Here is a 15,944-nt window from a genome sequence, read left to right as displayed (position 1 = left end):
AGTCCTGGAGTTAGTACTTAAGGGAACAACCTCTCTACTATCCTTGAAATGGGTAGGAGCGAATTCCGTCTTGCGAGACTATGTCCCCAGCTATCTATCCGATCTTATCCCCAAAATGGTAGGCTTGTTGAGTCGGCGATGTCTGGCCACTCTCACCCATGCAGATCAAAGGATAATCTCGTATAAACAGGATTTCATAGTTAGCTCAGGATTAAGATCGAGTTACCTAGGTCATCTTATGAAATAGTCAATTTCTTCAGTAAACGACGTTATAAAGAGAAAGTGACTAATTTTGCGATCCTGTCTTATGCAAACTCATTGCATAGGACGCCCCCACTCACATGTCTCTACACGAACGATTTAGGATCTCATCATTTGTACTTAATACAAAGTGACCCCATCCATAGTGTCCCCAAGATGAGGTACCCAACCCTATCCTTATACTATAGACAGTTTTGGCTATATATTTGAACTTGATCCTATGATATGTCTCTACATATAGTTCGAGTATTCATGTTATAGCCAAGGATCTTAGTTTATTGGATTTAGGTTAGATATTCGCAACTTACATATTCAATAACATCTTTTACTGAATAACCTCAATAACGTCTTTATTCGAAATAGAATATATTTAATGATTTACAAACTATGAGTTTATAGGACATTAAACCCAACATATGCAACTTTCAAGCTTAACTACAAAGTTTACAATAACAACAATAAAACCGAAAGTGTGGCTATGGTGTGGCAGACCTTCACCTTAGCAGCATCCTGGAACTCCTCACCTTTCGCTACCTGGGAAGAAAAACATGAAAGAAAAGAATGAGCTTCAACAAGCTCAGTGAGTGGTAAGCAACTTCAAGAGTCTATTTCAACTCACAATAATACAAGCATATCACAACTACAGGTTAACATCCAAACCCCTCAGTCTTAAGTGAGCCTGTTCTCAAATTTACCTACACACATAATAGATAGTTAAACTGATACTAATCATAAAGAGTTTGTTTTCATCTACCTACACACACGGTAGATATTTAAACTGATACTAATCATAAATGCATATTCTCTCACGTTCCCCATGTGCACATAGATTGCCACTTATGGACTCAGAAGCTAGGACTGTCAGCCCTCTGACCATCCCATACGAGGTTCTTCCCACAGGCTTAGGAACTAGACCTCCCGGTCCCTTGACCATCCCGTGAGGTTCTGCTCCGTGCTCAGGAATTAGGTCTATTGATCCCCTGACTATCCCGTTCCATATTCTCACTCTCATTCTAATTACTCCTTCACAAAATAAACATATACACATACTCTAAAAGATATGCTTAAAACTTAAAGGAAAATACCACTCACCTTGGTTGGATAGGAACCTTTCTCTCTAGAAGTTCCTTGGTTTCCTCAGCTCCCTTTTGAACCCTAAATTCCATATTCAAATACAAGCTTAGATTACTCATAGTTCTTGACCTTACTTTCAGACACTTCCTTCTACAAACATATTCTAAAATGTCTCAGGAAGCTTACCTTAAAATCTCAGCATAGAAATCTTTGTTGTTTGGCCGAAATTCTCAAATCATCAAGACTGCCCAAGCTTACTCGAGAGCTCGACCTTTCTATCTTTTCCTCACTCTTCAGCCTGATTCCTTTGAGCTTCTTATTCGGAAGCCCTACCTTGAAAACTAGACTCTCAGAGGTTTCAAGTGGCTTTGAAATCACTCAAAACTCACGGGTAATCTAGGAGAACTTCTCGTCCCAAGTCGATGCTACTTTAGGACCTCACTGTCCAACAACATCTCCTCCTCTTGGAACCACTTGATCAACGTATGGTTTTGCTACCAATGCATGCCCTTCATAATCAACACATAGCTTCCTCTTAATTTGCCCTCTAAAACTCTTCCTAATATTCTTTGAAGAGGATTTGTGTTATCAACTAGAGAGACACTTTGTGGTGGTATTTATAGTCTTTAGGAACCAATCCTCATCATCTCTGAAAGCCTCCAAGCATGACACCTCCTACTTCGAAACTTTTGGAGTGTCTGCACCATGCTTTGCCACCACTCTCCATGCCACTCACCTACTTCCATGCCACCTACTTACTTGCATGAAGTTTGAGTTGTCTTCCTTATGCATGTCTTCTTTGCATGAAACTCTATTTGTCCACCTCCTACTAACTCAAGCTCAACTTCTTCTTGGTTTAGCCACTTGTTCGGGTGAATCCATCAGCCTTGTGTACCACAAGCCCCATCAACACATAGACACTTCACTATGCACCTATCATGGCTTGACCCATCGTCCAGCTCATCGTGTAGTTCTTACATTCATCGTATAGATTATCGCCTAGTAATCTCTCGTTGTCACTCATCATCTAGCCCTCTCACTGTCGTTCATCGTCTAGTACCTACGCCCATCGCATAGCACTTACGCTATTGGGAATGTCCTAGAACTCGTAGTTCATAAATTTTATGTTAAACATTTTATTTATCAATAAAATATTACTGACTGTCTTATTCAATAAAGTTGTTGATTTTGCATTCTATTATGAAAATCTAATAAACATATCCATGGCTATAGTATGAATACTTTAGTTTTATGTGGTGACATAAACAGGATCAAGTTAATAGTATATAGCCTAAATGGTCTATAAGTATATGGATGAAATTGGATATCTCATCTTGGTAACACTATTTGATGCGACCCATTTTGCATAGGTAATACAAATGATGTGATCTACAAATTATTCGTGTAGAGACATGTGAGTGGGGCATCCTATGCAATGAGTTTGCATATAGACTGGACCACGAAATAGTCACTTTTCTTTATAACAATCATTTACTGTTAAAACTGACTATTTTATATTTAAGTAACCTAGAATAACTCGATCTTAATCTTGAGCTAGCTATGAAATCCTATTTATTCAGGATTATCTTTTGATCTGCATGAGTGAGAGTAGTCTAACAGCACTGCTCAATAAGCCTTCCATTTTGGGGATAATACTTGATGGATAGCTGGGGACATAGCTCTGAAAGATGACATTCACTCCTACCCATTTTTAGGGTTAGTAGATAGGTTGTTCTCTTAAGTGTTGATTCCAGGTCTTGAACAATCGGGGTCTCGCCTTCTCATGATAGAGAAGGACATGATTCATAAGTAGTATTATGAATTGAATTGTTCATGAGAGAGTCAATGGGAACTTAAGGACCAAGATGTATTTACAGGGGTAAAATGGTAATTTTGACTCAACTGTAAACACGAACAACCTATGAAGGATCGACTTACTGATTATGGTTTATATGGACAGAAATATATCTATAGTGAGGTGAGTGCTTTGAGTTATAGTGGTATGTCTTGATAGTTAATGGATAGTAATTAATTCGATTAAAGAGTTTTAACGAATTAATTACAAATCGTTGAGCTCATGATCTGTAAGTCCATTAGGTCTCTCTACTAGCTCATTAAATTGGAATAACGAATTAAGTATTGATGTATGAAATTAGGGTTATGAATTTGAAATGTTCAAATTCAATTTTTAGGGTTTTCGATTGATTGTATATGATACAATTATAAACGTTTAATTTAATTGAAATTAAACAAAATTGAAAAATCAATTAATATTTAAATTATGATTTAAATATAAAATTGATTCATTGTTGATATTAATATTTTATTAGTTTAATATTTAGATATTAAATTAATATTATTTTAATTAAAAGGTTTAATTAAAAATCAATTAAAACTAGTTTTATTTAGATTAATTATTTTGAATTAATTTTATAAAATTAATTTAAATAAAATTATTTTTTGAAATAATTTCAGATTAATGGATTTTTCCATTTTTGGGAAAAACCCACTAACACATTTGTTGGATAATCATCAGATTCAATTTCTAGTTTGCAATGATCTTCAAGCTAGAGCTGTTCTTCATGTAACCCTATATATTTGCATGAATTCTACCTATATAAAGGAGGAGCTCCATGCATGAAGAACTTTAAGGATTCTGTGATATGCTTGCTGAAGTGAAAACTTGAAAACCCTACATACCTCCCTCACTTGTTCTTCATCAATTCAACTTAATTTAAGTGTTTCCACCACACGTTCCAACTTGAGCATAGTAGAGAAGATCTCGGTAGTAGTCCTCTCGATGATTCAAGCTCCATCTTGGTGGATTTCAGCGGAATTCGCGGAGAATTCTTCAAAGGTAATATGTGTTTCAAACCCTCTTATGAATATCATATGAACAGCATGCTTAAAACTCAAATTAAATATAGTTTAAGTGCTTATTGATTCTGTAGCTTCCATTGCATGATATATCATTCCTTCATATGCCCTATCGCATGGCTCATCGTTTAGTGATCTCTCGTTGTTACTTATCACCTAATGATCTCTCTGTCGCTCATCGCGTATCTCTCGCTGTCGCTCATCGTGTAGCGCTGACCCCATCTTCTAATGCATTACGCCCATCATCTAGCACTCACGCCTATCGTGTAGTGCCATCACGTAGCGGTTGCATCTATCGCCTAGCGCTCGTGCCTAATGCATCGTCTAGTGTCTACACTTATCATCTATCGCCCAAGCTCAACGTTTAGTGTTATCATCTAGTGCTATCGTCTAACACTTATGCTTATTGATGCATGGGAAAATGGAGTAAATAAATATGTGTTTATCGTGCGCTCTCCATGCATCGTTGGTCATGCGTCAGATATGCAATATGTGTCTAAGAATGTATGCAATGACCATGCGTTCCTGAAACAAGTTTTCTTGCATTCTCGCCAAGTATAACGAGATTGCAAGTTTCTCGAGTGATCCGAGGTCAAACTCAGGGACTTGTAGCTAAATGTTATGAAGTAAAGTGTTTGCGGTGAAGAATAAAAGAATATTGAAGGTTATGGGTTATGTGCTACTCCTACTTCTAACTAACAGATTAAGCAGTGGAAGTATGACTATGAGAGTTAGAGGCACGACAACTGTTAACGCGTAATAAGATGCATGGAAAAAATAGATAAAATGGCGGGGATTTCTTCACCGCATCAATAAGTTCGATCGCAAAGGTAACCCCAGCCAACACAAGCTATGCGATTATGTTATACACACTTGCCGAAGACACTTGCAATGTATATAGGATAGTGTCGAGAGGCCTTATGTCTAAGTCTCTATCCTTGCTCACGTGCTCCCACGCATAAAAAAGATGACCACATACCACTGTGTTCTACTTCTGGACGCATGCAATGTGATCGCATACTTTCATATCTTATCTATAGGGTACATACACTGTGTAATAGCTAACGGAGCTTATCTAAGCCTCTATTCTTGCCTATGCGACCCAATCTGACTCTCTCAAGCCTAGATTTGATTCTTAGACTACTCTCTCAAGTATGCCTAAATGATGAATGATGCGCTCATAAGACAAGGTAATCACATAAACATGGCTGACATAAGATTATTCCTATCTCTAGGAATACTACTTACTTTGCTTAATGCGTTCCACCACTTACCCTCCCAGGCAGTTAGCTACCACTAATCAGCTCATAAACAAGCGTTGCTACAGCATCACACTAAGCAAATAGGATTTTCTCACAATACTCGCGCAACACACACCTCTCGGTGGTTTGCTACATGCTTCATATGTCTATGCTGCATGATTAAGTATGTGATACTCTAGCAGTCTTACTTAGTTGTGCAATGAAAGTAAAGGATGATAAGAAAATGAAGATGGAATCGAAGGAAGTAGAGAAATGCATTGATCGCAAAATGTATTAATCTCTTAAGCCACAATGTAATACAATATAGAGATAGAAGAGATATGGAGTGCCAGATGGGTAATGTCTTACTTCCATCAGATGTGTGTCAAGGCTGCCAGTGGTGCTATGGATGGGTGGTAGAGTAGTCTCTCTCGAGATCTATCTTCGGTGGGGCTCCGGTCATCACTCAAAATGGTTGAAGGAATGAAGAACTCTCAAGAATATCTTCTCACGCTTTCATCTGGATCATAAGGATCTGCCCGAAGGCAGAAGCTTGGATATCTTAAGTTGTGCTCCAAGGTTTCTATTTATAGAGTTTGATCGTCGACAACATTAATGGTCCTTCTCTGAAATTCTACAGCTAACGACGTGATGGACCTGCTCTGAATCTTTGCTGCTAACGGCGGGGTAGGTAAAATGTCAACACCACCTTTTGATACTCCTGAGGTATGCATTCATGCTTGGTTTCCGAAGTATCGACGCATTCCACCACCCTTGCTTTCATCTCTCTATTATGGTTAATGGCCGTAACTTATATATGATGGACGCATTCGGTTAATGGCCGCAACATCCATGCATTGAACATATGCGTTCGCCTCTGCGATGGAGAGATTTCTCACATGCGATCGATTCCTGCGTTGGCTACAAAAATAGACAATTGGACGCAAAGTAACGCATAAGAGTGGGTTAGCCGAGATTCTTAATGTTGATCGACGCAAGCTCATTTTCTCATGAATCTTTAGTATAATTACCGCATATTCTACTTAACAACACTCATAATTCTAAATAGAAGGCTTATAATAATGTACATTTTTGGCCGTCATCACTTATCATGTAGCGCCATCGCCTATCATGTAGAACTATCGTCTAACGCATTTCTTAGCGCATCGTTTAATGCCACACATAGCTACAAGATCGTCCGCGCGCGCAACACTATAATGCCCAATGCCCATGCTCGCGCATACCTGATTCTACCACATGCATGCTAACCTCTAAAACTTGGTTGTCGCATGCCTTGTCCAACGCATGGCTTTTCTTCACTCGGCCACACTTGGCTTCAAGGCTTAATCTCTTATAACCTCTACAAACTTAGCCTCATTAGAGCCCCATGCATTAATGTTTCCTAACACCAAGCACATGGTTTCTTTTTGACTTCATACTTAGCCAATTTTTTACTAGTTAAGGCTCAACTTAAAACTACTAAACAAATCTATTCAAATACTGAGAATTCTCCTTCTCTTCAACATAAGATTTCACTTATACTTAGTTAATTCCCTTAATTACCTATTTAAGTAGGGAAATTGAAATCCGGGTTTCACAAAGACTGACTGTTTCAAAGCGATGACCTAGATAACTTGACCTTAATCCTAAGTTAACTATGTATTCCTATTTATTCGGGATTATCCTTAGATTTGCATAGGTGAGGGTTGGCTCAATAGTGTCGGCTCAATAAACCTCTATTTCAAAAGTAAGACCGAGTAGATAGCTAGGGACATAGGATGCAAGATGGAATTCATTCCTACCCGCATTAAGGGATAGTATAGAGGTTGTTTCTTTAAGTGCTGACTCTGGGTCTTGAACAAGGGGCCCCACCCTCTCACTGGCCCAAAAGGGACTCAGTTTGATGATTGGATCACAAACCAATTGTTCATTAGAGAATCAGTGGGACTTAAAGAACAAGAGGTAATCTCGAGGATAAAACAGTCATTTGACTCAGCCATTATTACGAATAACTTGTAAAAGGTTAACTTACTAATCATGGTTATATCAAGTGGACATAATATATCTACAGTGAGGAGAGTGCAACTCTAGGCTTTAATGGAGTGACCCAGTGAAGGAATATACAAGCATGCAATGGAAGCAAACAGAATCAATAAGCACTTTAATTAAATTTATTTTGAGTTCTAAAGCCTGCTATTTCAGAAAATTAAAAGTTGGGTTTCAAGTTTCATACCTTTAATGAATTCTTCTAATTCAAAGCTGCTCTTCACTCCAATTCAGCTCTAAATCAACTGTGAACCACCAAGAGATCTTCTCTACTATACTCAGCCTTGAATTTGAGTGGTGGAACTCGAATTTGAGTGAATTTGTGAAGTTATTTTTTTAGGTTTGAGAGGGGGAGAAAGATGAGATCAGAAACACATTTATCAGCTCAAAGCACTACCTCTTCCTATTCAATTCAGAGTGTTTTATCACTTTTCACCATGCAGACACTCATCAGTAATAACATTGCCAGCAGCTGCTTGAAGCTAGAAGTGGAATTATGTGTCATTACATGAAGAACACCTTATGTATGGAGAAAATGTGGGAAAACCCCACTTTCTCCATTTTTCCAAAATTTCTATTTTCTCAAATTTTAAATTCAAATTTCGATTAATTCTTTAATTAACTAAAATATTATTTGATTAATTCATTATTAATCAAATTTGAAAAACCAAAATCCAATTCTTAAATTGGGTTAAAATTGGAAATTAATTAAACATATTTAATTAATTAATTAATTAATTAATTATCAAATATTAAATTGATCGCACACCTAATTTTAAACATGAATCATATTCATGTAATTAATATTTAAATCAATATTTAAATATTATAAACTCTCTAATTTCGTTTAATTTCAATAAATTAAACGTTAATTATATCAAATATAATCATACAAACCCTAATTTGAATTTGAACTCATTCAAACTCAAACCCTAATTTTAAATTGAACATTTTCAAATTAAAATTCAATTTGAACTATTCAAATTGATATCATTCCAAATTCATTCAATTTATTAATTCAAGAAGTTCATATTTTACGAGCTAGTAAAGAGACCTTATGGACCTACAGGTCGTTAACTCCAACGATATAAGATTAATTGGCTAAAACTCTTTAGACTGTATTAATCAGTATTCGTTAACTATCAAGTCACACCATTATAGTCGATAGTTGCACTCTCTTCACTATAGATATATTTGTGTCTACATGATTTAACCATAACCAATAAGTCGACCCTTCATAGGTTGTTCGTAATAACGACTGGGTCAATATGTTGTTTTACCCTCGATATTACGTCTTGCTCCTTAAGTTTTCTACTGATCCCCTAATGAACAATTGATCAATGATCCATTCACTAAACTGAATCCATTTTGGGCCAATCAGAGGGTGGGGATCCTTGTTTAAGACCTGGATTTAGTATTTAAGAGAGCAACCTTTCTCCTATCCCTAAATCGGGTAGATGCGAATTCGTCTCACACCCTATGTCCCATGCTATCTACCCGGTCTTACCTCTGAAATGGGAGGCTTATTGAGTCGGTGCTATTGAGCCAACCCTCACCTTTGCAAATCTAAGGATCATCTCGAATAAACAAGAGTTCAAAGTTAGCTTAAGTTTAAGATCGAGTTACCTAGGTCATCTAAGTGAAATAGTCAGTCTTAAATAGTAAACAATGTTTATAAAGTAAGAGTGACTTATTTCTTGGTCCGATCTTATGCAAACTCATTGCATAGGACGCTCCCACTCCTCATGTCAACACATGAACGAATCAAGATCACTTCGTTTGTAGCACCTTTATAACAACTTGTAATTGCTACGGAGTGGCCACATCCAATAGTGTTACCATAATAAGGCATCCAACCTTATTCGTATACTATAAACCATTTTGGTTATTTACTCGAATGATCCATCTTTATGTGTCTATATACCATTCAAGTATTCATGTAATAGCCATGGATCTTAGTTTATTGGATTTAGACCGTATGAATGCAATTTAATGTTTCAATAACAACTTTATTGAAGATATGTTGAATAACATCTTTATTGATAATAGAATGTGTTTAACTTTACAAACTATGAGTTTTAGGACACACAACCAAACATCCAGTAGTTAAAGAATGAGGGTTAAATTGGTGAAAAGAGTTTAACCAATTAATCTCGGATCGATGAAGCCCATCATCTGTAGGTCAATGAGGTCCTCCTACTAGCTCACAAATGGATTAGCCTTAGAGTAGCGTGATAAGTTAATTTGAAATGTTCCAATTAGAATTAAAGGAATTAGTAATTATATGTGATATAATTATGCGTTTAATTTTGAAATTAAATGAAATTGGAGAATCAATTAATATTTAAATATGTTTTAAATATTAAATTCATGAATAGGGATTCGTGATGGTGGAATTAGTGTTAGATTAATTTAATATTTGATATTGAATTAATTAGAATTAATTAAAATTTTTAATTAATTATTAATTATTAATTTTATTAGAAAATTAATTATTGAATTAATTTTGTAAAATTAATAAAGATTTCATTTTTGCAAATAAAAATTGATTTTAGAAATCAATTAAAAAACAAAACCTCTTCTCCAATTTCCCTCAATTCAAGCTTGTTTTGAGTCCCACAACTCAATTAAGGCACCAAGAGGATAGTAGGGAAGACCTTGAGGTGGTTCACAAGCTGATTTGGAAAAGATTTGCAGCTGGAATCGAGATTCAAGTGTTTCTTCAAAGGTATGTCATGAAACCCTATTGTTAGTTTATGAGCATGCTTAATTTAAAACCAAAATTAATGAATTAGAATGCTTAACAATTCGTTTTTCTTCCGCTGTGTGTTTTCTAACTCTAACATTCTCCCCATAATGAGATAGTAACTCTTGATTGGAATAAAAGAGCACTAGCAACATTTTGGAGATGTTGGTTTTTTGTTTCCACAATGAAGTTCTGCTCAAGATGACCCACACATGAGAATTGATGAATAACTCCTTTAGTTAAAAAAAAAAAATCCTGTGAATGCTAATTCAGGTGCATTATCATATCTAAACATCTTTATATGAGCATTGTACTGATTTTTCACAAAAGCAAAAAAGTGAGGAACTATCCGCAATGCATCAAATTTATGTTGCATAAGAAATAACTATGTATATCTTGAACAATCATCAACAATAGTGAGAAAGAAACGGTGACCAGCATGCGTATTCGACTGGTAAGGACCCTATATATCACAATATATCAAGTCAAAAGGTTTATTTGCAATATGATTATTTGATTGAAAGGATAATCTCTTTTGTTTTGCCAATGGATAGATAGTACAAATATGTTCATCTTTATGTAATGAAAGTTGTAAAATATCTTTTAAAGAAGATAGATGTTGAAACTTGGATGACCAAGCCTATCATGCCAAAGACTAACTGATTTAGTGTTATTAGCAGCAGAACATAAGACAACAACAAATTGAGTTGGCGAATGTTGGAGCAAATACAACCCATGCAAAGATTAGCTTTGCCAATCATCTTCAAGGAGGACTTGTCTTGAATGAGACAACAATCACCATAAAAGTGTACTAAGTAAGGCATGGATGCAGTCAAAGCACTAATAGACAAAAGGTTGAACCAGAAAGCAAGAATAAACAGTACATTGTGACGTATTAAATCTTAATTTAATTGAATAGTTCCAATGAATTCAATAGTCACATTAGTATGGTTAGATAGAGATATGGTTGTACTAGATGCAGGTTGTGGAGATGTGAATAATTCTTTGTAGTAACAGATGTGTGTAGAAGCACCGGAGTCCAAAACCTAAACATCTCTATATAATTGAGGCATAGAGGAAGAACACATACCTGCTATGTGATTCTGAGAAGAAATCTCAGCTTCCAGTTTGGCCTTTGCAAGATGTGATTGAGGCATAAAGAGAAGTCCTTGACGTTGTTGTGCTGATGAATTTTCAAATGAGCTGCTATCAGAAGAACCAGAAGTAGAAGTGGAAGAAAAGGATTCAGACTTGGAGGACGAACTTTTCTGATTAGATCGATAACTGGGGGGATATCTATGAACCTTATAGCATTGATCAACCGTGTGGCCAGGAATATTGCAATGAGTGTAGCTCAGTCGATCTTTCTTCTTGTTATTATTTGACAAAGATGACTGATTGGAATTGGCATTCGAAGAAGTATTTTTTACTAGAAGAGCAGCATTTTGTGTCGATTGGTTAGAGACAATAGTCTGATAAGAAGGGATGGTTCGTTGTTCAACTTCTTGAATGACGGAAGAAAAGGCCTTATTGATCGAAGGTTCCAACTCCATGAGAAGTAACTGTGTATGAATTTGACTGAAAGATTCGTTGAGTCCCATAAGAAAGGTCATTACATGTTCAGTTTGTAAATAAGTGTTCAAATCCTTCACTCCATCACATGTGCATCGTCCACAAGAGCAAGAAGGTCTGTAGGAGGCTAACTCATTCCATAAGGTCTTCCATTTGGCATAATATGTAGTAACAGAGTCCTGCGATTGTGTTAAATTGGACAATTCTCGTCTAATTTGATAAGCATGCAGACAATTCTTTCTTTGGTATTGTTCTTGTAGATCTACCCAAATGTCTTGCGCTAAATCAGAGAAGTAGACGCTTGCAGAAATTTCTTTGGATAAGGAATTCAAAATCCATGTCGTGACTACACTGTTACAAACGATCCAAGATTGATGCATTTCACCGGTGGGATGGACGATAGAACTATCGATGAAGCCAAGTTTGTTCTTCATGGTAAGTCCAATCTTCATAGCTTGGCTCAAAGAGGTCTAATTTGTTTTTGTAAGAAGATTTGAAATCAGAACAATACTTGTGTTGTCCGAATGGTGAAGAAAGAATGGATTCGCATATTGTTCAAAAATCAACTAATTGGAATTTGCTGTGAAAGACGATGAAGAATCAATGGGTAGTTTTGGAGGATTAGGTTCGCCATTGAAGTAGGTCAAGAATACCATCAAGTTTATTTCGGGGAAAAATTCTCTTATACCATATTAGGAAACTCAAAGGTAAATAACATGGAGAAATCTTATTGTTCAAGTTGGGCAAATAAATAGCCAACACTGAAAGCACACGTGGACTTAAACTACTTTACAACAAACTATTTAACAAAATATAACATAAAATACATCTTAATACAATTGATTCAAACAATACCAATTATCAGGAGGATGCCCCCAAAAGGCTACCAGTAAAAAAAAGAGTAGATTCATGAATCCTCAGAGAATCCCACATTTCTCAGAGAAGAAAACCCCCAAGTAAGAACATTAGGAAGGTTGATGGGGATGAAGGAATGAAGGTGAAAGGAGCAGGAAGAAGAAATGGGACCATAGAGAAGAGGAAACGCGAAGTGAAGGAAGAAGATGAAAAGGGAGGAGAAGAGATGAAGATTTGTGTTCGTTAGTAGAGGAACACAGAAGGTCTTCGTTTGGGGGAAATCGCACCGACACTGGTAAAGTGAGCACCGGCAGCGATTTTGGAAAAAATCGCACCCATAGCAATTTCTCTCTGATGAGGCACTGATTCGCGACGTGAAAATTTGGGAAGGAGAAACAAAGAGACGCTGTGTGTACGTGATTCGCGGCAAGCTTGAAAAAGATCTGGGAAAAATTGGGAGGGTTTCACAATAATATAACTAATTAAAAAAAAAAGTAAAGCACCCAACATTCTCATTTACTTATTAATTGTTGACATTTAAAACATGACAAGAAAACTTAGACTAAACTTGACCTTTTTAACGAATCAAATTCTATATTTGCGTAAAAAAAATTGAAAAAATGTACAGCTTCCGTCTTTTTTAAAATTTTCTTGATCTTCAAATTTACATATTAAAAATATCAAGTAATTAAAAGTTGCAATTGTCAATAAATATACTTATTTTTGAAGTGTGATAGGTTTTGAAAAGAATTACATTTTAGTACATAAATCCCTCAATTTTATGTTATTAATTTGCTCTATATGTCAATTTTATAGTTAAAATCCAATCCCGACACATTTTTCAGTCTTTAGAAGAAATATGGAGCTAAAAGGAGTTAAAATGAGCAAAGAATCAATTAAGAATAAGAAAACCATGACAAATTACACTTTTGCCCCTCAGTTGAAACAAATCTGCATGCCTCAATTCAAAATCGCAGCGTCGCAACGCTCATGTTAAGAATACGCCTAACGCTTGCCTGATGCTGAGCGACAGTAGCTGTCACACTCCCTCTGAGCCCACCTCTTGAGTCAGAGGGGAGGCGCAACGGATGACAAATACCACTTTTTTGTGATACCTACTGCTCATCTAAACCTTGTTACGCTCATAAAACTTTAAGCCAAGGATATAAACAACAACCGTTTGACTAAACTCATTTTATTACAAACAGTATACCGTTTATACAAATCTCAGACTTAACTACAAAGTTTACATCAACAATTTTAAAACCAGAAGTGTGATTGTGGTGTAGCAGACCTTGACCTTAGCAGGACCCTAGAACTCTTCAACCTTCGCTACTTGGGGGAGGGGGGGGAAGAAAACAAAACATAGAAAACGTTAGCTAAATAGCTTAGTGAGTGGCACCTTTTATATGAAAATAGGTTTGATTTCAGAAATTCACTTTTGGGAAAACAATTCCACAATCAAACAATATTACATAATGTTAAATGTAACCTCCCCAGCCTGTCAGTTGGATATCCCTGGCATGATCATGTATTTTCCCCGGGTACTCTCCACGAATAACCCACAAGGACTCACGTGGAGACATTCTCAACATCCTATAACCTGCCGAATATGCACATGTTGACAATTCCTACTAGACATGCTTGGGTATGCTGACAATCCCAACCAGATACCCTGACAATCCCAACCAAGCATCCACAAAGTATGCTAACAATATCACGATACAAATCCCATTTCCAAATGCAATTACACACGTATTATGACAACAACACAACAACAATCAAGTTCAGACAAAACACATTTTCCGATCATGTCCATATTTCAAATATAACCTATATATATATAATCACATAAACATATATATAGAAATCAATCATACAAATAGTAGAATAACCACTCATCTTGGTTGGTAGGAACCTTTCTCTCTAGAAGTTCCTTGGTTCCCTCGGGCTCCCTTTTGAACCCTAAATTCCATATTCAAATTCATGCTTAGATTACTCATCATTTCAAGCCTTATTTTGAGACACTTTCTTCTATAAATATGTTTTGAAATGTCTTATGAAGCTTACATTAAAATATTAGCTTAGAACTTCTTATTGTTTGGCCGGAATCTTCAAATCATCAAAACTGGCCCAAGCTTACCCGAGAGCTCGACCCTTCTATTTTTTCTTCACTCTCTAGCTTGATTCCTTTGAGCTTCTTCTTCAGCAGCCTTGCCTTGAAAACTAGACAATAAGATCTTTCTTTTGGCTTTAGAATCACTCAAAACGCACGAGTGGTTTGTGAGAACCATCGTCCCAAAGTTTACCTATTTATAGAAGTCTAAATTCGTCCAACATAATACACATCTTCAACCTTGCATGTCTAGGTGTCTTCACCATGTGTTGCCAACGCCTCCTCCTTAACACCTCCTCCTTTGAAGTGTCTTCATCTCTTCAAGCCAACACATACCCTATACTTGCATGCTTTAATATTCTTCCACCTCCTACTAGCTTAAACCTAAACTCATTTTGGTTTAGCCACTTATCCCAGGTTGTTGGAATGCTAGCCTTAATCTCCAAGTTTCTTCAATTCATCACCTCAACGCATACTTCCTCTTTTGGTCGCATAGCACTCCTTGCACATCTACCATGTCAATGCATGACTCTTACCTATATGCTCGCCTAGTTACCCTATTCGAGCCTCCTAGTCATGGTGCTAACCTAGTCTCATCGCATGGTTGCAAGCCTTCCATTGTCGATCCCTTTGCTAGCCATCTCCTTGGCCATCACTCAACCATCGCTTGGCCTATTATCCCCGCATGACACCATCGCATGCCAAGCCTTGGGTCAAGCTAGGTCTCAAGCCAATGCCTCATGGATTGTCTTATCGCATGCTCTCACAACATGCCTACTACCAATGTGCCCTTACATCAATGCCCAAGGCTTGCCTTGCTATCACCTAGCCTCTTGTCATCGCCTAAGCCCTTCTCGGCAACTCAGCTCACCTAACTCCAATTGTTATGGAACACCGCGTACTCTTATAACCAATGCAAGCATGCCCTTGTTGCTTGCCAACGCCGATGGCCTCTTATACAAGACCAATGCAAACTAACTTCGCAAGCCTTGTGTACCGCAAGCCCCAACAACGCTTAGACACTACACTACGTGCCCATCGTGGCTTGGCCCATCGTCTAGCTCTTACACTCATTGCATAGCTCATCGCCTAGTGATCTCTCACTGTCGCTCATCATCTAGCCCTCTCGCTGTCGCTCATTGTCTAGCGTCTGTGC

At 36.9% G+C, this 15,944-nt stretch overlaps 1 protein-coding gene across 1 annotated transcript; it reads right to left on the bottom strand.

Moving 5' to 3' along the window:
* Positions 1-727: 727 nt before the first annotated feature.
* On the bottom strand, positions 728-13,206 carry LOC120091546 (uncharacterized). Its single transcript, XM_039049636.2, has 2 exons — positions 11,336-13,206; positions 728-795 (listed from the first exon to the last, which is right to left on the bottom strand). Exons 1-2 carry the CDS (start codon positions 12,267-12,269, stop codon positions 782-784), a joined length of 948 nt encoding a protein of 315 aa, XP_038905564.1. The 5' UTR covers positions 12,270-13,206; the 3' UTR covers positions 728-781.
* Positions 13,207-15,944: the final 2,738 nt, after the last annotated feature.

The sequence above is a fragment of the Benincasa hispida genome, chromosome 1 (genome assembly GCF_027475165.1).
Source record: "Benincasa hispida cultivar pf3 chromosome 1, pf3_genome.v1.1, whole genome shotgun sequence".
Lineage (NCBI taxonomy): Eukaryota > Viridiplantae > Streptophyta > Magnoliopsida > Cucurbitales > Cucurbitaceae > Benincasa > Benincasa hispida.
Note: the sequence above shows the minus strand (reverse complement) of the source record. Positions and strands in the feature narration are given on the sequence as shown.